We start from the raw sequence: 26,505 nt of genomic DNA, 5'->3' as shown, positions 1-26,505 counted from the left end.
AAATCTCCACGTGCAGTTTTAAAGATGTGAATAATTGAATTTCTGCTAACACACTGCTTGGGTAGTTTGAGGTTTTTCTGTGTTCCAGGGGAATCGCTTTCCACCTTTGTAAATTTCTACTGAATAATTTGTCTGAGAAACTTCTCTGCACTGACTTTCCTGTTATTACCTTTTTATGCTACTTGGGTCTAGGACACCTGTACCATGTAGCCCTACTCAGCCTAAAAAGCTGCCTTTCTGTTTAGGAGGCCTGACTGTTGCTGTCCTGCTGAAAGGCAAACAAGGAGTGGGTTTAGCTTGTGCTGTAAGTCCTTGTTGCAGTGATGGCTCTGTTTGTGGTGTCCTGATCCTGCCTCATTTGAGAACGTGATTGCACTGAGTTGAATGACTTCACACACATGCGGTGAGTCACGAGCTTGAGAGCACTCTGAGATGAGCTAATTTTCCCTAAAATGCTTTGCCAAATCTATGTCTATTTAAATACTTCTGAGAAAGGGGAAAGAAAAAAGTCTCTGGAGAGAATGACAAAAGGATTTTATTTTGGTACCAGTATATTAAACACCTGTATCAGCAGATTCTTGGATGTCTTCTCTCTTTCTCAGCTTTCCTTTTGGTCTTCATTACTCAGAATATTTAGTGAATTGCTGCAAGGGAATTACAAACTGCTCAAAATTATTCTTCTATGCCCTGACCCTTGAAAGATCTAAATAGCATGTGAAGACAAAGGGAGGAGGGGGGTCATATTTTTTTCCACAATAATATTTAGGAGGTTTTACTCACATTTGAGAATGGAGGACTTATAATGATGTCTAAAAAGTGCATTCCTAAGCAAAACATAGAGTACAAGAAATAGTTGTTACATTTGTTGAAAGCTGTTTATAGAACAAAAAAAAAAATTGTCCACCATCTATCATATGTTGAAATCAGTTGCCTGGTAAATAACATTCTGCTCAGTGTGACAGTAATGAAGAATTTTATCTACAGCCACTGCAATCATAGTTTGCAGCCCTTGTAAATATTCCATTTACTTTTATGTAGGCAAGCACGTTAACTGTTAGCCAAATTACTGAAGGGAAGGACTGGGTATTTTTACCTTTCACACCTCACTTGAGAGGTGCCCAATTCCAGGCTGAGGGATCCTGCTGAAGATGCAAATGGTTGCAGCTCCAGTAATGACAAAAGACCTAAATTCAGAGGGAATATAATCCATTAGGGCTGTGCAATTTGTAACATTACCATGAAGTGACATTCCTTTTAAAAAGGGAGTGGGGAAGAAAATATGTCTGATGCAATGTGTAATGTAAGGAAGTGGAAGCCTTTGGTAAGTAAGGTTCAAAAAACCACACTTATCTTAGAATATATTCCATTGACTAACACTCATGTGCCAAAATTAAGCTAAAACACATTCTGACTATTCTTGAACAGAGTTTCAAAGTTCTGAGTAATGACATTGGTTGAACCATTAGTGTAAGTCCTTAAAATATAAGTAGTTTCTTGATACCTTCCACTTTGGGTCATCTTTCTTTGGGAAAAACCCACACAACAAAACCAGATGCAGCTCTACATGCACAGGAGAAATCAATGGATAGGATCAATATTCCCTCCACAGGTAATAAATGCTGAGAAGCATTTCTGTCTATCTAAATTGATCCTAGAGAATTCTTTCAATTGGTTCTGATGTGTATAAAAACCATTTCCCTATCGATCAAAGCTTTTTTTGCTTTCTTTCTTTGATATGTTATTTCATCTCTGCCATCAGGAATGGTCTCAGGCTTCTGTATGCAGTTATGATAAACAGAATTTCTTCAATCCACGCAAGTTTTTTTCTTTTTCATTTAAACCCAGAAATAGCTGGGTTTGTATTTGAAGGTGGATGCTTTGCTTACAGTTAGGCAGTGCAAGTAATTTTTAAACTGGGGAAGTTATCACATCAGAATTATTTGCAAGGAAGTCTAAAGTAACTACTGTACTTCTACTAGAAACAACTGCCCAAATCCTGCTCCTCGACTTCTCTCTTGTCTCTGAGAGGAGAAGCTGCTGGAGCAGAGAGGAGACATTTTGATCTGTCACTGTCCTTGTTCTGCCCCATTTTTGAGCAGAAGACTTCACCTGAGCTGCTGAGTCTATGAAAATGTTCCTGAGAGCGAGCAAACAGTGGCAGTTATCAGGAAGAATGTCTCAGCCTGATGTGCCTGGGGAGCTGTGGAGTTTGTGACTTTTGTTACAACACTATTTTATTAGCGTTGAAGCTGCTTGACTGCTCCAGAAACATGAAGTACTGGCAGGCTAAAACAGAACTTTTCAGAGTATTTGATAATGGGATGTTACAGAATTAATAAATTAATTTGCCCAAAGAAAAGTTTTAATGGGCATATGAAAAGGCACACCAGGGAGGAGCAGTGATGGTTTGCTCCAAAACTGTCACAGTTTGCATCTGTTTGGACATGTAAAGCAGTGTGTAGTGTGGTCCTGGCAAGGTTTCACTCAAAATTTCATTGTTCAAGGAAGACAGCAATCATGGCTGTGATTTCTGTTAGGCTCTTATGAAATATAAATTGTCAAACTGTCTTTTGACAAGTACAGGTTTTGTTCCTTTTACCCCAAGTAATTTGGAACCATCAACCCAGCAAATTAATCTTGTCTAGTTCTGTCTTCTGAAGAAATGCAGTAACAAATTAGATTGCTTCAACACGCCTGCACTATTTTAAATTTATCCACCAGTTCAAATTAGGAGATGGATTTCATACTGTATTCACAGGAGGGGCTTTGGTTCCTTAGGATTCCTTTCCATAGGTATGCAAAGTTCCTTGCAGATGAGAAAAAGCAGATTGCTCACTTATATCTAACACAACTGAGCCTCACTGAATGCAATGACTTTGCTTTTAAGCTGACATGTTTAGGTCAGTATGGACACTCCAGCAAATTTGGTGGGATTTTTGCCAGATTCCTGCTTTTCGCACTTTATGGCTACGATCTTTATGAAACCCATAACTTTGTGTACATTTGGACAATGTACAAGAACAGATTTGCATACAACATAATTAATTTTAACTACCCCCTTTTCCAGAGTGGGGTATGTATTCTAAAAGTAAAAAAAAAAAAAAAAAAAAAAAAAAAATTAAAAAAATTACTAAAACATTATTGTCTCTGAGGCACTAAATAAATTTAGGGTTCAGTGCTTGTCTCAAAACAATGTAAATGTACAGTTTTAGTAGCAGGAATAGTTCTTCTAGAAGGGCATGGATGATTTTTATTGTTTTAAATACAAATATATCTCCAACCCAAACAACAGCACTGCATTGTAATTAATCAATGCCTAAAAGGAAGAGCATTGCCAGTTTGGAGACAAGAACAGAGCTTTTCTCTGTAGGACACTGGGACTGGAAACCACAGCAGTACTTAACTCCAGTGCTGGGGAAAACACAGAGCTGAAATTGCAGTGATTCCCCAGAGTAAATCCAGTCTGGTCCAAGCAGAAATGTGACCATCCAGAGATTCCAGATTCTGCCTGCCCCGCAGCTCCCAGGGGAAGTGGGATACAGACATTTTTCATGGAAATCCTGTTTCACCATCCCCTGTGGGTGATCTGGGTCTGGCTTGGCTCCACGTTTCTCTGTGGATCCCCAAGGAAGGACTGAAGCCTGAGGTTTACACACGGAGTAAGCACCATCAGCCAACATTTTAATGCAGAGCTTTTTTCTTGGCTAAGCTGTCATCCCCTCAAGGATTCCTTGCACAGGAGTTGTTTGTACCTTTAATTGGCTTTGCTACCTTTCTTTACCTTTTCCAACTCACTACATCCCTCCTGAAGCAAGTGTCCAGATGGTCAGAGCTTATGTTATTCTAAAGACATAATAGGGGTACATCAGAAAAATTAGTATCTGTGTTTAGCAATGGGCAACAGCAAATCAGCTGTGACCAGTACAAAGATTGCTACTGAAGGGTCTCCTTGTGGTGGCAATGTGCTTTGTCATCACTCCTTGTCTGCCAGGTTGAGGAAGAAGGCTGAGCTCAGGATTGGCATGGGGCCAGCCAGAGCAAAGCTTCACTTTATCTCCTCAAGTTGCCAAGTTCACCCACAGATCCAGAGCAGGTTCTGGAAGCCTTGTGAGCTGGAGATCCAGAGGATGTGAGATCTAAGGTCAGAGTCTTGGAGACTTTGCATCTTCTAAGCAGAATCTACTAATTTCAATGCAAATCAGCCTGACTGCTCAGTTCAGTGAGTTTGCATAGACCAGCCCCACCTGACAGCTGGGTCAAAGGTATGAAGAACAACCTCTGTTCAGGCTTTTATCTTCCTCCAGTGTTATATCAAAGTGCCTTTGTTAGTGACAAGTAAGTATTCTTCATTAAAATACAGTCTTGCATCACAATTATGTAGTAGTTTTTGTTTGCTTTCCTAATTGGAAAAAATTTTGTAAGAGCAATAAAACACAATTTGTTCCCTCTTCCCAAAATGAAACATCTCCTTTCGGAAGGAAGGAGGGAGTAAATTTACATTATAATGAGCAAATTGTTATGAGCCCGTAGATCAGTGTTGACATAAAGGGTGAGGGAAATGAGATGTTGTCATTTTGTGCATTCCCCCTTGCATGCATCTGCCTGTGCATCCTGCTGCTACTGCGCCAGGAGGTGGCTGTAGCATGGTCAGTGATAGTAACACATCCTAACCCAGGGAGAAACTCCTGAAATGAATCATTCTTCACCAGGGCTGCCAAGTGCACCTCCATCCTTCCCCCAGTGAGAGCGAGTGATGGAGGCAGTGTGGGGTGCTACTGCACTCCTAGCTGGCTGGTTTTTACTGACCCTGTCTATTTTCCCCTTGGCTTTGTCATTTCTCAGGACTGTCAGAATACTGGCATGGTCTGACAGGATGACTGCTATGCTTTTGCTTCAGGCATGTGACTTACCTAGCAAAGCATGCAGAAAAATGCAGGGTTGAGGCCTGCCCCTGCCCTGCTCAACCCAGGGAGTGAATGAGCTGAAGCTTTTTCTCAGTTGTCATTCTGTCCTGCCCTTGCTTTCTGGAAGTGGACTGCAGCTGTCCAGACCTTTTCTCCTGCCTATCCCTCTCTGTAACAAGTGGGTTCATTAGTGGTTTTGAGAAGCTGGAAGTGACATTAACCCCCTGCCCAGCTGTTGTGGTGTCAGGGCTGCAGGCAAAATGGCATTTGTTTGGCTCCTGGAGAAGTCATCCAGCCTGGAGAGTCTCGCTGCAAGTGCAATCCGTATGCAATGCTTCTGTCAGCAAAGACTTGCTGGAGGAGAGTTTATAATAAATATTCACATCTGCTGCTTTGGACACTCTAATCCATCCTACAGATCTTTGCTGTGTCAGGCTTTGTTCTAGATGAAGAAGCCGGGTAGTTGTAAAGGTTTGCAAATAGGGCATATTTATCATGGTTAGCTCTACTTGCTAGTTCCCATTCTTGCACAAATATCCATGACCACACTAAGCGTAAGTTGTGGTTAAATATTCTCAGTGCATTTGTAAGCTGTTTGATGCTACGTGTTTCTTTTGATAAATGGCAAAATGAAGCCATCAGATCTTCATGAGCAGAACAGACAGCATCATTGTTATGACCTAGTTTGAACAGAGGGATGATACATTCCCTGGATAAACTGTACATCCCATAGGCACACCCAGGGCCCTAAAGTGTTAAAACTGGGATAAATTCCTCCATGCTCACGTCTGTTGGATGGTATATCCTCACTGGCTATTTGGTGAATAACCTGAGTTACTAAAAATAGAAAAATATCTCCTGTTTTTCATAATCTTCCCAAAAATTATGACCTTGGTGCCAGATGGACTTGGTCTACGTCAATTTCAATTATTCTTCTGCTGGTGATGTCTTTGCTTTCAGAGAGAAAGTCTCGATACATAAGAAGAGCTGTAATCACTTGCAGGGTGTATTGAACTTGCTGTAAATAGAAAAAAGGTGTTTGACCAAGATCACAATTGACACTACGGTGATCCCATTGTTGTTAGGGCCACATCAGATTTGAAATTAATGTATTGACCTTTTTTTTTTGGTACCTGAAACTCATTATTATTATAGTTAATTTCTAAAGGAGAATAGAATCTTTATCTGGAGGCTGGGTAAGTAAGAGGCGCTTCAAACATATCACTTACCAGCTATTACCTGTGCTTTTATTTAAGCAGGAAAATAATAAACACATTCTGCTTCCTTAAAAGTGTTGAAAACTGAGTCCATTTGATTTGCAAAAAAGCACATGGAAACTGAGAACTCCTTAGAACCTTTTTTTAGGTCTTCTTTTATTTTTTCTACTCTTAAACCCTGTTCTATACTAAGGGTTTAAATATCTTTTTTTTTTTCCATAAGGATATAAGGGAGCAAGCACTCAGTACAGTTAGATGCCTGACCTTCTGGAAATTCTGGAAATTCAGCTGAAAACTCATATCCTCATGTCTTAGAGTGGTACAAGAAAAGCAATGTCAAAAGCATGGTCTGATATTGATACCTCCGGGTATTAGGGGAGAATCTACTCCAGGTTCTCAGTCTGTGTTTCAGAATCTGTCCCTGAATAATTGTATTCAAATATAATGGATATGATTGTTCTGCTCTGGTCTGCACTGGGGAAGTCCCACCTTGAGTATTGTGTGCAGTTTTGGTCTCTGTAACATAAAAAAAAACCATTAAGCTATCAGAGAGCATCCAAAGGGCAACAAAGATGGTGTGTGAGGAGTGACTGAGGGCACTTGGTCTGTTCAGCTGGAGGAGACTGAGGGGGCTTGCAACTGAGACCAGGGTTTGCAGCTTCCTTGTGAGGGGAAGTGGAGGGGCAGACGCTGATCTCTGCTCTGTGGGGACCAGTGACAGGACCTGTGGCAATGGAGGTTTAGGTTGGATATTAGGGAAAGGTTCTTCCTCCAGAGGGTGGTTGGGCACTGGCACAGGCTCCCCAGGGATGGTCAGAGCACCAAACCGGACAGAGTTCAAGAAAGGTTTGGACAACAGCCTTGGGCACATGGTGTGACCCTTGCGGTGTCCTGTGCAGGGCCATGAGTTGGACTCCATGATCCTTGTGGGTCCCTTCCAACACAGCAGATTCTGTGATTCTGTCCAAGTAGCCAGGCTCCTTGTGAGGGGAACATGAGGTCTCCAGACTGGCCTAATCACTCCAAAATCCAATCTCATTGTTTTTGATCCATCCAACTTTCTGTTAATTTATCTCAGAAAACAGGAGTACACGCGAGTCTCTTTAAAGCCAACATCTCAAAACTTCCCGCGCCGCTCTCTCGTGTGTCCTTTGCCAACCTCGATGATCCTTTGCCGTGTGTTTCAGGTGACCTGGTGGCCGTGGCCAGCAGCGAGGGCTCCGTGAAGGTGCTGTCCGTGGCCGTGGGCCAGCTCTCCGTCCTGCGCGGCCCCGGGGTCGAGGTGCGCTGCGTGCGCTTCCACAGCCAGGATTCCCTGCTGTCCGCGGGTGCCGACGGCAGGGTTTGCCTCTGGACCTGGGCACCGTGACACGCGTGGCCCCCGTCGCCTTCCACAAGAGCGGTCTGACAGCAGCACTGCGGGTTTATAGCTTCACAGCTCGTGCTTGCGCTATTCGGGGAATGTTCGCCCAAACGCAGCATTAGTTAGCATTTTATCCAAATAAACTCCCTTCTTCCTGCTGGCACCGTGTTTTCCCCAACACCAAGAATCTCTCTTTTGGTGGTTTCTGGAGAAGCAGCTTTACAATGACGCCTAATGCCGGCGCAGCCGAATTGCAAGGAGATTGATTTTTAATGTAGCGCAGCCCGAGCCACAGGAGCCGGGGCGCCCCTTCCCCGGCGCAGCCGCCTGTGGGAAGATGAGGCGAAGTTTCCACAATGCGGCCATGGGGGATGTTTTCCCGGACACCGCCGGGGCAGCGGCGATGAGTCGGAGCTGGAGAGGGCGGAGGGGCTGAGAGAACCCCCAGCCCGAGGATCCCAGGGCAGCCGGGCTGAGGGGAGCCCCAGCCGGTGGATCTGAGGAGACAGCGGGGCCGAGGGGCTGGGCTGAGGGCAACCGGGCTGAGGAGAGCTCCAGCCGGTGCATCTGAGGGGAATCGGGCTGAAGGGAGCTGCAGGCTGTGATCTGAGGGGAACCGGGCTGAGGAGAGCTCCAGCCGGTGCGTCTGAGGGGAACCGGGCTGAGGGGAGCTGCAGGCTGTGATCTGAGGGGAACCGGGCTGAGGGGAGCTGCAGACTGTGGATCTGAGGGGAACCGGGCTGAGGAGAGCTCCAGCCGGTGCATCTGAGGGGAACCGGGCTGAAGGGAGCTGCAGACTGTGGATCTGAGGGGAACCGGGCTGAAGGGAGCTCCAGCCGGTGCTGAGGGGAACCGGGCTGAGGGGAGCTGCAGGCTGTGATCTGAGGGGAACCGGGCTGAGGAGAGGTCCAGCCGGTGCATGGAAGACAGCCGGTCTTACGGGAGCTCTGGCCGGTGGATCTGACGGGAGCCGGTGGACCTGAGGGGACCGGCAGGTCTGAGCGGAGCCGTCGCCCCAGCCGGCGGCAGGCGGAGCAGCGGCCGGGGCGGGGGCGCCCCGCCCCTGCATTATTTTTTGGGTTTTACCCCCCCGGCTCTTCTCTGTTCTTCTTTTTTTTTTTTTCTTTTTTTTTCCTTTTTTTTTTTTTTCTTTTCCCACCACCCCCCTAAAACCGAAATTAATCCCAACAAGGGCAGGCAGGGAGCGCGGAGCCGCGCGGCGCGGGCATGGCCGGCGCCCGGGCCGGGGAGTCCCCGGAGGGGCGCGGGGGCTGCCCGCCCGCCGGGCGCGGGGCTCCTGCGCCCGCCCTCCCCCGCCTGCCTCCCGCCTAACCCGCCATCGCTCCCCCCCTTCCCCCGCCGAGGCGAAGCTGGAGCCGCAGGAGATCCGCCGGGCACAGGGAGGGGACAGCGATGGGTTGTTTTCTCTCCCCCGCCCGCCCCGAGAGCTGAGGAGATGCAGCCCAAGTTCGCCGCGATGACTCTGCTGCTGGCACCGGGGTTTCTCCGCGGCGTCGCAGCCTCCGGACCGCCTGAATCCTGCTCCCTCTGAATCGTCGGCGCCGGGTTAAAGCTCAGTTCTCATGTTGTGGTTGCTGGGCTGCCGCGCTCCCGTTTTGCGATGGGAGGTGGAGGAAAAGGGATTGTCCGTGAGTCAACACCGAAAACGTGATTAGGATGAACTGCTTTCACTAATCTGTTTCTAACCTTACAGTCCATGTTGGCCTGTGACCCCTCTCAGCTTTCACATCCAGCCTGATCAGGTAGGTGTGAATTATTTACTTGGGGTGAGGGAAGGCGGATGGAAACGTTTCAGAGACTTACCTACGAACCTGGCCTCTCTCAGGATGACAAATGATGGGAAAGTTCAAGCTGTAAACTAATTCTGAGCCAAGCAGCATTTGTTTACTTGTTGAAATGTGTCCGTGCAAGACGTCTGCAGTCTGTGTGATTTCCAGGATCGAGCCGAGTGCCTGTGAGTTGCTGTGGGACATCTCAGCTGCTGTAGCAAAATATCTGGGGAGAACTTTTATATACATATATGTATACACACGCATTTGTTTTGAGAGCTTCCTCATAAAACTCCAGCAGATTCTCACAAGTGTTTCACATTTCCTCAGATATGAATGACTCTGTTTGCTGCTCTTTTTTTTTTCCCTAAATGCCCGCAAATCTGCAGTGTTGCAACCTACCTGTAGCGTTAGGTGGGGAGATTCTCTGCTCTGTAGATATGTAAAGCAGCCGTATCTGCATGAATCGCTGGATTTCCAAACAGCATGTTACACTAGATATTGCTGATAGGAGTAACAAGAGGGTGCATAGTCCTTGTGATGGAAACACAGCTAGTACTTCAATTAAGAAGATATCTTTTCGAATTTGATAAATCTTGTGTAATATCCGGTGTCTCCCTCTGTTGTGGCTTCGGGAAAACTGCTTGGTCAACAGGATCCTTTAGCTGCTTCTCTGGGATTAAAGCTTTCTCCTCCTGCTGCTCCTTTTTTGCTTCAATTAAGGGATAATTAATTGCTAAACATCTGCAGTCCGCCAAAAATGCCAGTATATAAAAGTGTCACCCCGAGGGGTGGGGGAGTACGTGTTTGCCCGTGTGTGAAGGTTTGTGCACGTTCGTGTAGACTCCGTGTGCCTGTGTGTGCATGCTCTGGGAATGGAGGAAGAGAAGGGATGATGGCACACACACACCCCAACAGTCCTTCTTGTTTTGGTCTGTGCCAGCATCTGCCTCCGTAGTTCTGCAGTCCATGTAATGCTGATATTTCATCTCAGTTAAAAGTTTCCCGTAATACTTTGCCCAGCTTTTATAAGAGGGGTCAGAAACCAGTTGGCTGCCAGGGTTGCTGGTGTGTGGGCAGGTTGGTGGCAGTGATGTGGCACTGTGGGCAGCCAGAAGTGCTCCCAAGACACCAAGGCACGGAGCCTTCTGGCGCCGACTCTCCCGGGGGTCGCTCAAAGCCCCTCTCCCTGCCGGGCTCCGTGCTCACTCCACCCCTTCAGCGCAGCTCACCGCAGGTCGGGCCGTGCTGCATCGCTCCCGAAGTTTTAGAAAGGCTCAGCTTAATCAGGCCGACACGTTCCAGCGGCTCCATGCATTATGCAGGCGTTTAACGCCCTGCACTCCGCGGTTTTTGCTGGGAATTACTGAAATGCTGAATAATGGAGAAGGTGAATTGCATCCTTGCCTCTGGCAGGGTTAAACGCACCTGCTGCAGGCTGGGCTGTTTTGGTAGCCCGGGAAGTCCCTCTTCAGAAATGCTGTAAATAACATTCTGTACTATTCAACCGCTCACAGCCCAAGTTTAACCCAGCACCACCTTTCAGATCAGACAACAGATTATGTTCGACTCCCTTTTCAGCTCAGGTTTCCCACCTCGGTTTAATGAAGTGGGCTGTGCTCCAAACCTAGCACCAAGGGACAGTGGCCACCACTGGAGGTTTAGACCATTCTTAAACTCTGCTTCAAAACCCTCCATGCCCATCACCATGCGATTTCAGGCAGCTGGTTTAATTTCTGGTGCATCCAAAAACTCAGCTGCAAAAATGGGGAAAGTAAAAATTAGATGATTCTGTGAACCACCATTCCTTCAGAGGTATTTTATGGTCATAGGCTTCCAGGCATGTGTGTCTAATTTTAGGTATTTCCCATGCTTTGTTCTCTTTGCCAATACCTAAGAAGAGGTTTAATTCAAATGAAACAGTGATAGTAAAAAACTTTGCTTTATTCTTCAGTACTGGTTGAACCAATGACTTTTATAAGTCAATATTCCTTGAATTTTGAGTTTTTTCTCACTTGAAACTGTTTGTTTTCAGACCACAACACTGGTCTCCCTATGGAAGCAGCTGTTTGTATCTGGCTTTGAGGTCCCATGGAGATGCTGAGGAGGGGGATGGCTCTTCATATCCATGAAGCCTGGATACTTCTGTTTGTGCTGCCTGGTTTGGTCACTCCAGCTGCCATCAATCATGAAGATTACCCCGCTGATGAAGGGGACCAGACCTCCAGTAATGACAATCTGATCTTTGATGATTACCGGGGGAAGGGCTGTGTGGATGACAGTGGCTTTGTGTACAAACTGGGAGAACGTTTTTTCCCAGGACATTCCAACTGTCCCTGTGTCTGTACTGAGGATGGACCTGTTTGTGATCAACCAGAATGCCCTAAAATCCACCCAAAGTGCACAAAAGTGGAACACAATGGATGCTGTCCAGAATGCAAAGAAGTGAAAAACTTTTGTGAATATCATGGGAAAAATTACAAAATCTTGGAGGAATTTAAGGTATGGAACCCTTTCTTCAGTATTTCATATTAATCAGCTTTAGGAATTGTATTTTTGTTGGGAGCTCTCAAAGGCACTCAGTATTTGCTTACTGCCATGGATGAATGCTGAAGTTGAAGTCATTTTTAGCTGTGATGCAGGTCTGGCTCACGTAAAAGTTGTCACCTGCCCCTTAGGTGCACCCCTGAGGGCCAGGGGTCAGTCAAAAGCCCCTGTGGGAATTCCAGCCCTCTGCATCTGCCTCCTTTGCTCATAGCATGGATCTTGCTGGACTACCAAGGGTGTGTAAACCAGTACTGAGTGCTTTTTAAGCACCCCTTTTGCAATTTGGATAGCAAAAAAATTGATGGCATGGTGCTGAGAGTTGTTACTCATAACTGTATGAGCATGCAAATAAATAGATGGTAAACTCTAATTTTTTTGTTTTAACTGTGATGAGGCTGTCTAGAATGGAGAAGATGAAATCCTAGGTACATGAGCATCTCAAGCAATGAGAAGAGTGGGGTTTCATTGTAATGGTTGAGTTATTGTAAGGAATGTCATAAAGAAATCCTGAAATCTATCCTAAAAACAAGTCAGTGTTTTCCAAAACCACTACCCAACCTACAATTTTCATTCTAATGATCATGAGCTTTCAATTCTGCTGTGGGAAACAGCATTCCACAGTGAAGAACAGGGGCTGTAAAAGCTGTAGGTGCACACTTTTGTCCTTCCAGGTCACATGGCTTTAAGAGTTGAACCTCCATAATTAACAACAGCCTGTAGCTCTTCATGGCTGAGTGCCAGATCTTATTATACACTTGGCCAGTTAATTGCCTTTCCTGCAAGGAAAATAATTTCATATAGGTCTGAGTAGTTCACCAGTTCTCAGTAACATAGATGGCAGCTCCCTTTTTCACAGAAATGGTCATTTTCAAGGAAGGTAGCAGTCAGTAGTTCCTTTCTTCTGTCTTGTGTGGTGTATGTTTATCTTTCTCTGTCCATCTGGAACTGCAGGCACTGAGTGTGGGCAAGACAGTTTAATGTCACAAGCACAAGATAAAGCAAATGTATGAGGAGCATCTCCTTGAGGGCCACCCTGATCAACCTGCTCTGCTTCACTGAGGGCTGTGAAGATGCTGATCGTGTGACCTGCTCAGATAACAGTTTCTTCTTGCCCTGGGAAGGCCTGGCCCAAGTTCATCGCATGATCACACTTCAGTGGTCCCATTTGACTGCTGTGTTTTCAGGTGGTGAGATATCCCACCTAGGTGATCAGGTTTTCATGTGAGAGGTATAAGGTCTCTTTTAGAAAGCAGAAATTTGTAAGGACTCTGAAGAGATTTCAGTGGGAGAGATAGATCTTGTCATTAAAGTATCTCTTGCGTGTGAATTAAGTGGAAAAGTAGTGATCTCTTTCCCTGAAAGAAATAATTTCATCCTGATAACAGCTTAAACTCTAGGAACACAGAATACAGGAGAGAAAAGCTGTTAGGAGCCATCTGGTTCATTGCTTGCTGTATTCAAATACTTGGGGTGTTGTGTGGAAAGCAAAGTTCCAGCCCCCTCTGAGAAGCACAAAGTAGACAGTGTCGCGCCACTGTGACACACAGTAACCTTCTGTCCAGAACTAATGTGAGATCCTTCACACTTAATTTAGCTGACAGTCAAACTTTTGACCTGGACCTGCGTTTTGCTGAAAGCTCAATATGTTGTGGGATAGGGCAGAAAGCAATGTTTTGGAAATCTCTGTGCTTACCTAGAATAAACAGTGGATTGCTTTTTTCCTCAAAGTACTGTAGGAGAGTCAGACAATGGAAGATCACTGTTTTGTGGGGAAAAAAGCAGCACCTGTGAACTATGACTTTATAAATTCTGTAGAAAAGACAGAACTTTGAGATTCAGGAAGCTGCTGCTCTGAAGTCTTGACTTTATGAAGCATCCAAGCATTTTGTTGTTTATTTCAACAGAACAAAGATTATACCTGCTATCTCTGCAGATGAAATCTTGAGCAGTTCATAGGTTTTACAGGCTCTGAGCTCTGCTCTTCCCTCATCCTGTTGAATTTATAATGTCTGCAAACTTTCTCACATCCATCGCACACACACTGAAGTCAAAGACGAGAGGCTGTTCTGACTCAAACCCAGGCTGCTTTCAGTGCAAACAGAGGCACTGTTTTATGTGGTCTCAGAACCCTTTCACCCACTTGATTTACTTTTGCTGGTATGTAGATTCCAAATCGTCATCTATAGAAGTGCTTGTCACTGCTGAGTTTCAGCTGAAATTAGCCTCTATTTAAAAATCTTCTGCAAGTGTGTGTCTGTGTGTGTGTGCCAGGACTGACTCATCTTGTAGAAATTTCAGCTGCCTGATCTTTCACAAATTTGGATTAATTTTTTTCTCTCAGATTTTTTTTCTAGGTTATCAATATCTATGAGAGGTTTGCAGTTGGGTGAATTTTCCTATATTGTTTCTATATTTTTTTTCTCAGGTTTGGGGTTAGAAATCTAAATGTGATTCAGTCTTTTTTCTTATCACTGCCAGTAACTGTGATGCTGTCAGGATGGAGGAGTAGTTACAAAGGCCCATTTCTTGGATATTTAGCTTTATTCTAGTGAACAGATCTTGTACATCTGATTTTTTTTGAGTCATAACAGTCATAAGCACAAAATACAAACATGCCAACAAGCCATGTAGCTTAGACAGCTGTCCAAATATTTATGCTTGTGCCCCTCAATCATTAACATGTACAACTGAAATGCTGAAGTTTAATTATAAATCCAAACCCATTGAGATTTTTTCTTGTATCCTTTTGTAAAATCTTGTGTCTTTGACAGATGGCTTAGTAACCCCAGGCAGCATCTTCATTGCATCTTCATCTCTTCTGGGTCCTGGGAGATGCTGGTGGGTTTGGGGCCCCAGCTGCCCATACAGAGCCTGCCTCATTCCCTTGTTTCCATGGGATTTACCCCCAGCTTTGGCTGAGGCTGGGGTTCCACCTGGAAACCCCTGCAGAAAAGGCCAGCACAGTCACTGTGATGCTAACCATGATCTGATTCACATGTGCAGATTAAAATACAGCTTGATGTCTGCTGGTCATGATTCTGGTAGCTGAGGAGCAGGAGAGAGGGCAGGTCTGGGATCCCTCTCTCTCTTTCCCATCTTGTTTTCTGCTTTGCTCTTTGTTGGACTAGAACGTGGCATCTCAGCTCCCCACTGGCTGCTCTCAGAGCAGGGGTGAAGGCAGCTGTGGTGGCTGCAGGGAAGGTGTGAAGGAAGCAGGAAATCCCAGGCTGTTTTCTCCAGAGGGATGTGACAGGGACTCTCGGGGTCACTTGGCAGCTGCTTTTTCTCTCACATCACACATCCTCCTTGCTTTGATTTCAGTCCTGGAGGTTAAGGTCTGAGTCCCAAGTGCTCTGTAGGAGCAGAGATCTCTCAGGGAGGCTGTTAAGGCTCCCCTTTCTTCTCAGAGACAGCAAACAAGCAAATGGAGATTGGGCTTGGTTATTGTAAGTACCCAGGGCTGTGTTTGAAATGAATGTCCCCAGCCAGCAGCTGATGCAAAGTTAAGGAGACAGTGTTCCACCAGCGTGATGGATGTTCATTGGCAGCTGATGGAGAGCTCCTGCAAATGTCACTGAGGCAACAGTGTCCCTAAGTGCTGATTAGTTTTTGCTCTCTTGTGTGACTTCCTGGCAGAAAAGCACACACCTCTGAGAAATGGAATTATGGTGTGGTTACAGTGTATTTGCAGCCACAGTGAGGAGCCACTGGAAGGAGATTGGGTTCTTAGTCTGGAAAGTCCATTATTAGCTCTGGACTTCCTGGGTCTCTCTTCACCCAGCAGAGGCACATCCAGAATAACCTCCTGCAGACCTCTGGATATGTAGCAAAATGCCATTGCTGGGAGATAAATGGGCAGTTCACAGGAGATTGTCAAGCTGACATCTTGAAAGATTGTCTCTGTTTTAGACTGACAGGCAGGGACTGCTCCCTGTCCCTGCAGGAGGGTGGGCATGGTGCCATCCTCCTCCAAGGCAGTGGCAGGAATTTCCTAAGTACAGACATTAAACTATCTGTGTTAGCCTGGCAGGATGTTGGGTGAGTTATCCTTTGGGTGGGAGCACCAGAGGTTTTGGCCTTCCTGATGATGTTCAAGTGAGAAGGGCAGCTTCAACCTGCAATTGTGAACTTGAGCTTGGAAAATACTTTGGATGTTTTTTTGATGCTCTTCAGTGGCTGTCTTCCTTTCTGCCAAGCACAGAGCTGCAATTTGTTCTAGCCATTGTTTATCCTCTGCTGCTGCCTTTATTTGCCTGCCCATTCCAATGACTTCTCCTCTTCCTTGTCCTCTCCTCTTCCACCTTTGCTCCTTCCAGACCTATCCTCACTGAAAAAGTCCCTAGGTGATGCCCAAGTATTTATCCCTTGCATCAGCACAAGTGTGGAGAGGTGGGGAAAAAAACCCTTGCCCTTTTCCTCCACACTGGAAAAGACAAAAAAAAAAAAAAAGGCACGAAAGGGGAAATTTTTCCTTCCAGGGCAATGTTTTTGCTGACTTGAAAAGAGCCAGGATTTCATTGCTAAAGTTCTACTTTATTTTTCTTTCCCCTGTTCCCTGCCACTATATCTTAAGTTCATTGCTTTGTTTTGTCCACAAATCACCTGTAATCCTTCAGTGAAGGTTTTTGTATCTTGCTGAGTTTATGTCTTCTTGAACAGTGCTTTGCACAGTAGGGACACAGCTCTAGCAGGGTTCTTCAGGGTGTAATCAGAACCCAAAATATATGAGGGACCGTGTAAGCATAGCATTATCATACACTGATTCTCAGCTCATTATGGAAACCTTTACTTCAGAATAGTGGCACCTCCTTCTCCTTTGTTAATGCTCTTTAAAATGTTTTATTAATGCAATTACCTGAATTTAACTGAGCAAAGCAAGGCCTCTCATCAAAGGGCACATGCAAGCAGGTATGCAGCTCTCAGCCCCTGAAACACAGTGTGTCCATCCTGATGCTGGAGAAGAGGAGGCAGTGAAACCAAAAAGGGATTCCCCACCCCCCAGAACTGTGCCAGAAATAGAAATTTCTGAACAGAAATAGAAATTAAGTGGTGTAAACAACAGCCTGGCTCAGACCTCTAGGTACCCAGCCTAGGAGTGCAAGCTTATCAAATATGAATGGAGCACTTGGGATGTTGCTGCAGAGTGTTCCTGGTGGGGTGGTGCTCTTAGGTGAGAAACAAGAGTGTGGTAGCCCTGGGTGGGGAGGGCCAGCATGGGTCCCCCATCTTAATATTGGCATTTTTCTCTCCAAGATGTGTGCAACAGGCTTTTTTTTTTCTACTATGACTCAAACAAGTGTTTTGGTTTTTTTTCCCTTCTGTGTGTTCTGCAATTTCACATATGGCTAGAAAATCATAATACAAAAGAAATTTCAATAACGTGCCTGTGCTTTAATAAAAGGAGCCATGAACAATGCCAGCTCTGAAGATAGCATACAGCCATTGAAATCAGACAGGGGAAACAGAACATCAGTCAGATGGAAAAGTATGATTTATTATCTCCCTCCTGGCAAAAATACAGTGACAATGTCTATGCAAAGGAATCTAAAATTACTGACTTACTGTATTTCTGTCATAATTTGTACCAAGAAAACATACTAGAATAGATAGGCCTGTCACATATTGATCTATAGTGAAACCTATCTTTAAAATTATGCTATGAATTTTAGCTACTGATTCTGTAACATATATATCACATTATTCACAAATATAGTATTAGAATAGGTGAAAGAAGGTGGGCTTTATTCAGAATTTGGCTAAAAATTGTATGGAATTTTCTTCCATAGATAATACGTGGGAGGCCCCAAAAGCTCAGAGCTCAGTGGTGCTGTCTGTGCCACACACAGACTGTCCCAGAGCTCCCCACTGAAGTGGATGAGACCCAAAACCTGAATCCCCACACTTCAGAATCAGCGGGAACTGAGCAGAAGCCCCTGGTTTTGGTCACAGTGCAGCAGCCCAGTGCAGAGCTCAGCCTGTACATGCAATCCCAAGGGATTGGTATTTTCCCAGTAAATATGACACAGAAATTGATGTGTGCCCAACATTTGTGCTGCCAGAGCTGGGGCTGGCCTTTCAGTGATTCACTCCAGGAAATAGCCCATCAGCTCTGCTGGCTTCCAGAATGGGGCTGTCAGGGAGCTGCTGGAGGGGGGATATCTCTGCACAGCCAGTGGAGAAGCTCTGGCACTTCTCTGCCCTCCCTCCATGCCTGCTGGAGCCTTACTGTTAAGAAAATGGAATATGTAGTACCTGCAGGTGTTAGCAGCTCCTTCCAAAAGTGGTGAAATCAAGTCTGAGCCTTTATTGTTGTGGCAGACAATGCTCAGTGCGGCCAAGGGGAGAGCTGCTCATCCCTTGGCTCTCCCAAGCTGTTTGTGTCTGTCACCGAGGCTGTTTCTGTGGGGCTGGGGAGCAGGAGGTCCTCGGGTCATCAGCTTAGGAAAAAGCATGTCATCCTTAGAAACATTAACAACTCATTGGGGAGAAGGTTTTTTAGGAAACTATTTCCTGCCAGAGGGAGGGGAAGTGCAGGTATGTGTTTGTTGCCACTGAAATGTGCTCTATGCAGAATTGCATTCATTAAAAAAATGCTCAATCAGCCAGTTATTCTAGTTCCTCTTTTAAAAGCTGTAATTAGATAAGTTATGTAGTGACAATGCTCAGTCTTGGTGCAAAATAAGGATATGTGAGGCTTCCTTACTCTGTTCTGTGGTAATATCAGGGGTAATTCTTTGGGAATTACAGTAAAATCTTGGAGAAGCAATAGGGTTTGAAACAGCTCCTGAAAGCAGGGAATCTCCCAGTCTGTTAGCTGTGGTCATCCCAGTCAGCAAAACCTTTCTGGCTGAGGGTTAGCGCAGTGTGCTCCCTGTGTAAGCAGAGCCCAGTGTATTCTCTCATCACAGATAAGCCATTCAAACCCGTTTCAGTTCACATCCTTCCCAGCCTGTGCTCATAACCAAGTGATGACATGCCCTGAGGGAGAGGAACCTCCCTGGCAGCTGCAGAAGGAACAGACCAAGGTCCACATCTCCTTCCCAGTGATGCCTGGTTGTATCTTACCTTCCTCCATAATGGAAACTCAGTGTTTTATCAGTACCTGGAGCTGATCTCGCCACCTTCTCCCATCTCAGTGTGGACGAAGGAGGAAACAGCAGACTCAGGTATAGGGAAGACACATGTAAAAGGGATCACCTTTCTGACCAGGTCCTCCATTCCTTTCTCCCTGCTCCAGGAGGTTTCTCCTAGATATGGCTCCTTCATTGCAAAATCCAGCCAGGAGGGGATGGAGAGCAGAAAGCTGCCAGCTGGGCTCCCTTTCCTCGCTGACATGAAAAGGAGCTTAACAAAGGTGCAGCACACACAGACATTGTGTGTGTGTCCGAGCAGGGCTGCACTTCACATGTTGGAGCCATCTGTCACATCTGTAACCTTTGAGAAGGAGTCCCCTTCCCTGGCACTGGGCATGTCTGAACTAAAAAACTCTTGTAATCGAGTCATAAAAATTATCACCAAAGTGACAGAGCCCCAGGGTAGGTGAGGTGCAACTATTGTAAGGAATAAAAGGAGACATATATCAAAGCAAAGAGAGCGTTCTCACGGAAGAAGTGCAAAGTCATGTTTTTTACAGAGAGCTTTGCTACTGCTCTCGGGAGAGAAAAGCAACCACGAGACTGCAGATGCACAGCTCTGGTGGAAGAGGAGCCAGGACTCAGCTCAAGGTTGTCTCTCTCATCAGCTAATGGAGGAGTCACTCTTCAGATCCAGACAGGGTTCCAGGAGCCTTTTAAACTCATCAGATTGTGTGGCACAGAGCAAATCTATGAGTGCAAAGCTCCTAAAGCCATCACAAGCCTGACTCATCAGGTGTGGGCCCAGCATACCCAGGATGAGGTGCATCTGCTGTGCCCCTCATCTGCCTTTACTGATCTCTAGGGCTCCCCAGGAATGTTTACAGAATGGCAAGGATAATGTTGTTTCTGGTCATGGACAGGCATGGCCTGGGAATGAGGAGAGGAGAGGAATACACAGCCTGGAGGGATTAGAGCATCCTTGTGCTTTTCCATCTCCAGAATCCAAGCCTGCTCACCAGGATGCTGGAAAGATTCTTGTGTTAGCAATGTTTGTGTGTGTGTTGAGGGCTCCCTTAAAAACAGGATCTCAGCATCTGCCTCTGCTGCTTCTTGGAAGCCAGGTGCTTGGTTTAGCCAGTCTGCAGTGTGGTGCAAGCATTTTTCAATTTTTGGATGGCAAAGTTGATTTGTATTGCTAGGGCTCCATAGAAGTAGGATACAGCTCCAATTTTTTCACTGCAGATAAATTATCTAATGACTTAATAGTTCTTTCCTCTTGCAAAGTCATTTGCAACCTGATGGTGTTTTCAGTGAGTGTTTTTGTCTATAATTACTCAACATATTGTTGATTTGAGCAACTTTCCACCTATGGAGAATCCAGGTGGTTACGGTTCCTGTTGTATAATTGATATTTTATCTTCACTAGCTGGCTGATTTTTATTTTATTAAGTAAGTGGCAAAAAATGAGATAAATTTTTTGCACTTTGAGGGTTTTTATATTGGCACATACAAAAGAGCCATTTACCAAATTTTTAACACAATTTAGATGGTTATTTATGCACTACTTTTAGTGAAAGCCAAGTGAGCAGCTCAAAAGAGAAGTGGGCAGGTTTCATTCCCACCTTCAGGTGGGACTTGTTCACCAGCTCCTTCTCCACAAGTTTGGCACCTGCAAAATTTCTCAGCTGAAAGCTCTCTGAATTTTCCTGCAATCTTCTGCTAATCTGTCTGAGATCACAGGCAATTTCAATAACAATGAAAATGATTCTAATTTCTCCTCCAGGAGTATCTCTGATGAATGCTATCCCAGTTCCTTTTTTATTCCTCTCCCCTGGTTTGTGACTTCCCACCTCAGCCATGATGCGGGAGCCATTTTTGCCTCCAAATTTATTCATCAGGTCTTTTCAAACTTTCTCCCCTTTCTTGCTTCCTGCCAATAAATTCCCCACCTGAAACTGTAGCTACAGAGATAATTTCCATCAGAATTGCCATTGTCCTTAGTGTCATTAAAAGTTACAGCTCCTCTCAAGAGCTAAGTGCCCAATTTGACAGACGTCACTCTTCATTGCTCTGCTTTTCCTGCTGTTTTGTCTGCATCGAGCAGGATGCCTTCAGTCCAGTCTGTCTGAGGGATTATCTCTGTGAGTCTCTTGAAAACTAAAGGAGGGAGGGATTGACAGCAGTGATGGTTTTCAGTCTTCCTTTTCTTGGGGCCCAGCACTTGCAGGGGATGGGACACATCCAGAGTGTAGGCAGGAGGTGAGTATGGATACAACTCATGGATCTGAATCTATGGCAGTGATACTTAAGTGAGATCCACTGCATCCCAAACCACCTTGGCATCAGCAGAAATGCAGAGGATGGCACTTCCTTTTTAAGGGGTTGGCACTTCTTCTTCTCATGTGTTCTCAAAGGGAGAGAAAGCATTTCAATTCCATATTCAGTAAAACTGGCAGGAAAAGCATTTTTTCCCTTTGCAGTATCACCTAGAAGAGGAACATCCCTACACACCACATCCTCTTAGGAGGAGCTGGGAGCTGGAATGCCTGATTTTGGTTTGCAGTGGTTCCGAGAGTCCCAGTATCTCCTCTGCCTCTGATTTGATGCGATGGCTCCTTGAGTTTCCCCAGGGCTCAGAATCAAGCCCACTGGCTTAGTTTTGTGCTTATGCTCCTCTTTGTGTTCCAGTCAACCAAGCAGATTGCTCCAGTGATTCTGGCTATGTTGTAAATTCACCTGTTTGATTCTGAACACCACAGGCCCCCATAACAGGTACACTCTATTCAGTGGAAATACTTGGATTGTCTTCTAGTGACTTGGATAGCCCCTGCACGACGATCAGTAGGTGCATTGTAACATGATTAGATGGTTGTAAACACTTATTTTGCTCCCCAGAAGAAAAGTCAAGTATTCCTGCTACAATAGCTGTGGAGTTGTGTTGCTGTGCAGCTGTCTGGCAGGAGCTGTGGCTGCTTGGTGAAGGGCTGTTGTGTGTCAGGCAGCACGGGAACGTGCTCCTTATGCACCACTTCATGGGACCTTGGCAACGAGATGAAGCCTTCCAGGATGGGATTAGGGCACATCCTTGTATAACAACTCTCTGGGAAGAGAGCAGCACAACAAATCCTGAGTACTGCATCTCAGCATTTGAGCAGCCTGGCTCCAGCAAAGATGTAAATCTTCTTCCATGAGGCTGAAAACCCAGGTACAAAGAAAATACCATACAATTCAAGGTCTTTTCTTGGAAAAGTGAGGAGAGGTCCTAAGTGTTAGGAAGTGGCTGTGCTAAACGTGCCTGGAGGAGCTGGTGTCTAAATTAATGGAGTGGAAGGTCTCCAGGAGTAAGAGTTTAATGATACAAGATCCACTGGCTCTTGAAATAGCCAGGTGTCAAATAGCACTTTAATCTTGGAAGGCTGCTTGGAAAATGAGCAGTGTTTTCCCAGCTCCTGGAGGGGTATGAGCCTCAAACCCCAAGTCTGAGCAAAGCCAGCTGGAAGAATCCCAACTGATCACAGGGAACTGCAGCCTTAAAACTTGGTCTGAGACATCTCCTGAGCTGGGTGACTGGGAAACCAGTTAGCTGGTAAATGTGGCAGAAGAGCAAAAAGTGAGGGAAATGGCTTCTTATTGACTGACAGAGCAAACAGGTGAACAAAAAGGATCAGTCAGATGTCATCTTCAGGGGTTTTAGTTTGTCTTAGGTAAATCACTCCCTCTCCACCTCTCCAGAGCTGTTGGTGTAGCAGCAGCTAAGAGTGATTGACGAGCAGACAGAAAGACAGAGAAATCCTGATTGCAGGCAGGCAAGAGGAGGGCTGCAAAATGATGTTTCACAGATACAGATGTGTGGATAGATAGAAGGTAGGAGACTAGAGATAGTGGTGAAAGTAATCTCACCCCTAAAGAGTTACAGCTGTGCTAATTAGCAAGCATTAAGAACAAGCCTGCCCTTAATAGGCCACAGCTGGATCCAGTTAAGAGGGGTATTATAAAAGAGCAGGTTGGCTGGTGGTGAGGAGAAATGGAGTTTGTTGGCTGTGCTGAGGACAAGAAGGAGAAGTCAGTGCTGTGAGGAGCTGCCCCTGAGAAACCACTGAGAAGGTACGGAACCTTTGTAATAGGATGGCACCACAGATGTGCTTCCTCCATTCACTCAGGGAGAATATTCCCTACTTGGTGAGGATATAGAAAAGCCTTTCCTGTGTTTGGGGCAGCAGAGGGTTGGCTTAACTATGGCCAAGACATGAGCTAAGGGAGAAATACAGAGATGAGGTTCAGTGAGTACTTGCAACAAGAGAATTCCTATGGCTGAATGAGATAACTGAGGTGTTTCTTGCAAAGGTGTGGCCTAAAATCTTGAAGTTTTGTGCATCAATTATTGGTGTGGTTGTACCAGCTGCCATGGTCTAAAAAAAAGTTTGATTCAGATCTCTTCAGTTGTAGAAAAGCATAAAGGAGTAGATTTAAATGTTCTGAATTCAGATTTCCATTTTCTTCTCTCCACCTGTCCCTGATGTTTGGCAATAATCAGTATTGTAGGCTAGCCATTGCCTAAAGAACTGTTTGATCGTGTGATCTCTCTGGCTGTCCACCAGTCCTTGTAGAGGACTTGAGGGCCTGCCCACAAAATAGACCTCTCAGAGGTATGACATTTATGTGGGTTTTTGAAACCTTGTAGCTGACTAAAGAAGGACCCACGTGGTACCCAACCCTGTAAGAGAGGAGTAGCTGGATGATGTTAGCAGTCATAATTTCATAATTCCTATGTCTGCTGGCATTTGCTTCCAAAAAGAGAGTGTAAGCAGTGGGGAGCTGGTGAGTATGGGTGCAAGAGTGAAGATTAGGAGGTGGGACACCCATATCCTGGTTGGTTTCCCAATTTCTCCTGCTCAGGGTGTATCTTGTTTTCCGTTCTGTTTCCTTTGCTGCCTTTTTCATGTGTTTGTTTGTGTCGTCTGTCAAGTTTATCATTATGTGCTCATGCACATAAAATCTTTATTAGCCGTGTGTATTTTCTATTCTCTGTTCTAATTTTCCTTCCTTCTTGCATTGTTAACAAACTCTGCTGATTGCAGATGTTTCCCATTTGACAGCACCTGAGACTCAGGTTTTCCAGCCACACAACAGAGGGAGTGCTGGCTCCTTCGTCCAGCCATCCTGAGGTGTATGATGGGGCCATCCCAGACAGGACTGCCCATGGAGGAACCTGCCCTCCCAGCCAAACCTGGGCTCACAGTCCCTCCCTGAGATCAGTAGAACAGAAGAGAAATAGAAATTGTGGGCTGTGATCTTAGGGGTGGTTATGAATGGGTTGTGCTGCTTCTTTTTGAAGTGACTGGCTGAAGGAGAGGTGGATTAGGTCAGTGCAGAGACTGAGAAGGTTCCTTGTGCTCTGTGTCCCATTTCAGCTGCTGTTAAAAGCCCTTGGATGGTGGATAGATGTTGGCCATCTCTGCTTCCCAGCAGCTTGGCTTGACTTGGCCCTACTCTGACAACAACATCCAAGAACCTATCACCCCACTGGCTCTGAGGGTCACTGCTCTTGCCCCCATGAGGAGTGAAGATGGTGTAAAAAGAATTTCAGTGCTTTGCACTGGTTTGACCAAGTCAAACTGCTCTACTGACTGATACCTTCTAGAGAAGGGCCCAGCTTGCTCCTGAGAGAGCCCTTTCTGAAATCATATTAAGCAGTGCAGGACCATGGAATGGTGTGGACTTGTATCTGTGTTGTGCGCATTGTGAGCACCCTTTCCTTTTGGGCAGTGGTCAGAAGAATGTTTCTGCACCAACAGCTCTTGAAATGCTGCCTAATAAATCCTTCCCTAGAGAGTTTTCTAAGAGATTTTTCTGCCTTGGACAGGGGAGTGAGTAAATTACCACCTTTTGTGGTCCTTTAATCTTCACACTCTTTCCAGAATATCAGTTTAAGGGACACAGGTAAAGCATTTGCACTGTTCACGTGGGACAGTGTCCTCTCTCCTTCCTACTCCAGAAAATCCCCTGTGTTTTTTCAGTATCCTTCTTCAGCAGGGATGAGAGTTCCTTTTCTGGAATTGTTGTTTGAACTTCAGTGGCTACAAAAGTGTAAATCGCCCCTCTTTCATGGGGGATAAATCTTTAAACTGGGAAACCAAACTTAAGGACATCTTCTGCTGGTTCCCTGTTCTTCACTGGCTCCCAGTTTGTCATTTTGCTGCCTGGTCTTCCTGCTGCTTGTACCAATAGACAGAGGACCTTTTGGCCAATGTCCCAGAATTGTTCCACAAGAAGGGCAGCACCAGGGAAAGTAATAGATGGATGCAGAGCCTGCAGATGACAGCTTCAAAATGCTCAATCAGTGTGCTTGGGGCAGTCCTTTCTGAATGGGCAGGGATTTGCAGATCAGATCCCAAAGCCCATCCCATGGGAGAAAGTGCCAAGGCTCCCATAAAGCAAGTGGGCAGGAGGGCTGGAGTCCCCCATGGTGAGTGGCACTGACAAGTGACCAAAGGAAGATCCTGGTGACTTGACCTTAATACAGCAGGGAGGAGGAGGTGGCAGGGAAAGATCTGGTTCGTGCCAAAGCAGCCTTTTCATCTGGTAGCTTAGGTCAAGCCTCTAAAGGGGGGAAATGATGTCTTAAGTTTTAGATTTTATATTTTTCATATTCTGTGCTTCCTTAGTGTGTAACTCTGAGGTTCATATTAAGTGTTGGCGAGCTCTCTTCACAGGGCAGGCAGGCAGAACAATCCTTTCCCAGCTTGTCCAAGCACAGCTGTTACAAGCTCCAGGCCCAAAATGTACAAACAATGAACTGAAGAGAGAAAAACGAGAGGATGGGACTTCATATCCTGAAGCTATAACTGGACAATTAACTCCAATATGCAAATGGAGCAGAACTTATAAAAGTGAGAGACCCTGTGAGCTGCTGTCATTTTTGGGTTTATCTTGGGTGCAGCTCTGGCTGGGCTCTTGTGCTGCCCAAGGTGCATCCATTGAGGCCTTTTAATAAATCCCTGATTTATTGTTTAGCTCTGTCTGGCCTCTGTTCTAGGTCAGCCTTCTCAAGGCATCAGTTCACTGTGTTCTGCCAGGGTGTGCTTTCCTTCTCTAATTGTGTACAGCTCTTCCCACTTGGAAAGCTGCTCTGAGCATCAGGCAGCATCCTGCTTTGTTACAGTGTCATTTTCAGGCTGCACCACCCCGGCTGAGGCAGAGGATGTGTGTGTCATGTCTCATCTGCTCAGCTGCAGAGTCGTTCAGGGGCAGCTTCCACTTGTGCTGATCCTCTTTGAGCCATGGATTGGGCTGCAGCCCTGGAAAAGCATCACTTATCCCTCAGCATTGCAGCCACTGGAGTAGTGAGGGTGGGTACAAGCCCTGGAGGAGACGTCAGTGAAAGCTTCCACAAATCACAAGATCTAGTTCTACTGCTTCATATAATTAGTGATTAAAATGAGTAAAAACAAAGCAGCAATTTTCTTATTGATCCCTCAGCAAATAGCTCTGTCTGTTTTCTTCTGTATTGTTTCTTCCTATTAAATCGCCTTGAATAAGAAATGTCAGTCAAATGAATTTAGATTCCTGGTGCTTCAGACAGAAATCAAAGCAGGATTGAAAGAGGAA

At 45.5% G+C, this 26,505-nt stretch overlaps 2 protein-coding genes and 1 long non-coding RNA gene across 10 annotated transcripts in view; 2 read left to right on the top strand and 1 right to left on the bottom strand.

Annotated features, from left to right (window-relative positions):
- SPAG16 (sperm associated antigen 16) overlaps positions 1-7,568 on the top strand; it is a 360,034-nt gene extending 352,466 nt beyond the window's left edge. The window contains exon 16 of one of the 3 annotated variants that reach the window (XM_064433595.1): positions 7,309-7,568. In XM_064433595.1, coding sequence (XP_064289665.1) covers positions 7,309-7,490 — 182 coding nt within the window. In that variant the 3' untranslated portion in view covers positions 7,491-7,568. The remainder of the gene's footprint in view (positions 1-7,308) is intronic. The other 2 variants (XM_064433594.1, XM_064433596.1) reach the window with 2 other exon arrangements.
- Positions 243-11,135, bottom strand: LOC135308547 (uncharacterized). The gene is made up of 4 exons (XR_010368950.1): positions 9,677-11,135; positions 1,094-1,184; positions 781-824; positions 243-644 (listed from the first exon to the last, which is right to left on the bottom strand). It is a non-coding gene; the product is annotated as an uncharacterized LOC135308547 (long non-coding RNA).
- VWC2L (von Willebrand factor C domain containing 2 like) overlaps positions 8,189-26,505 on the top strand; it is a 53,700-nt gene continuing 35,383 nt past the window's right edge. Inside the window, exons 1-3 of one of the 6 annotated variants that reach the window (XM_064433602.1) lie at positions 8,190-9,247; positions 11,310-11,776; positions 12,773-16,270. In XM_064433602.1, coding sequence (XP_064289672.1) covers positions 11,366-11,776; positions 12,773-12,799 — 438 coding nt within the window. In that variant the 5' untranslated portion in view covers positions 8,190-9,247; positions 11,310-11,365 and the 3' untranslated portion in view covers positions 12,800-16,270. The other 5 variants (XR_010368947.1, XM_064433601.1, XM_064433600.1 and 2 more) reach the window with 5 other exon arrangements.

The sequence above is a fragment of the Passer domesticus genome, chromosome 10 (assembly GCF_036417665.1).
Source record: "Passer domesticus isolate bPasDom1 chromosome 10, bPasDom1.hap1, whole genome shotgun sequence".
Classification (NCBI taxonomy): domain Eukaryota; kingdom Metazoa; phylum Chordata; class Aves; order Passeriformes; family Passeridae; genus Passer; species Passer domesticus.
Note: the sequence above shows the minus strand (reverse complement) of the source record. Positions and strands in the feature narration are given on the sequence as shown.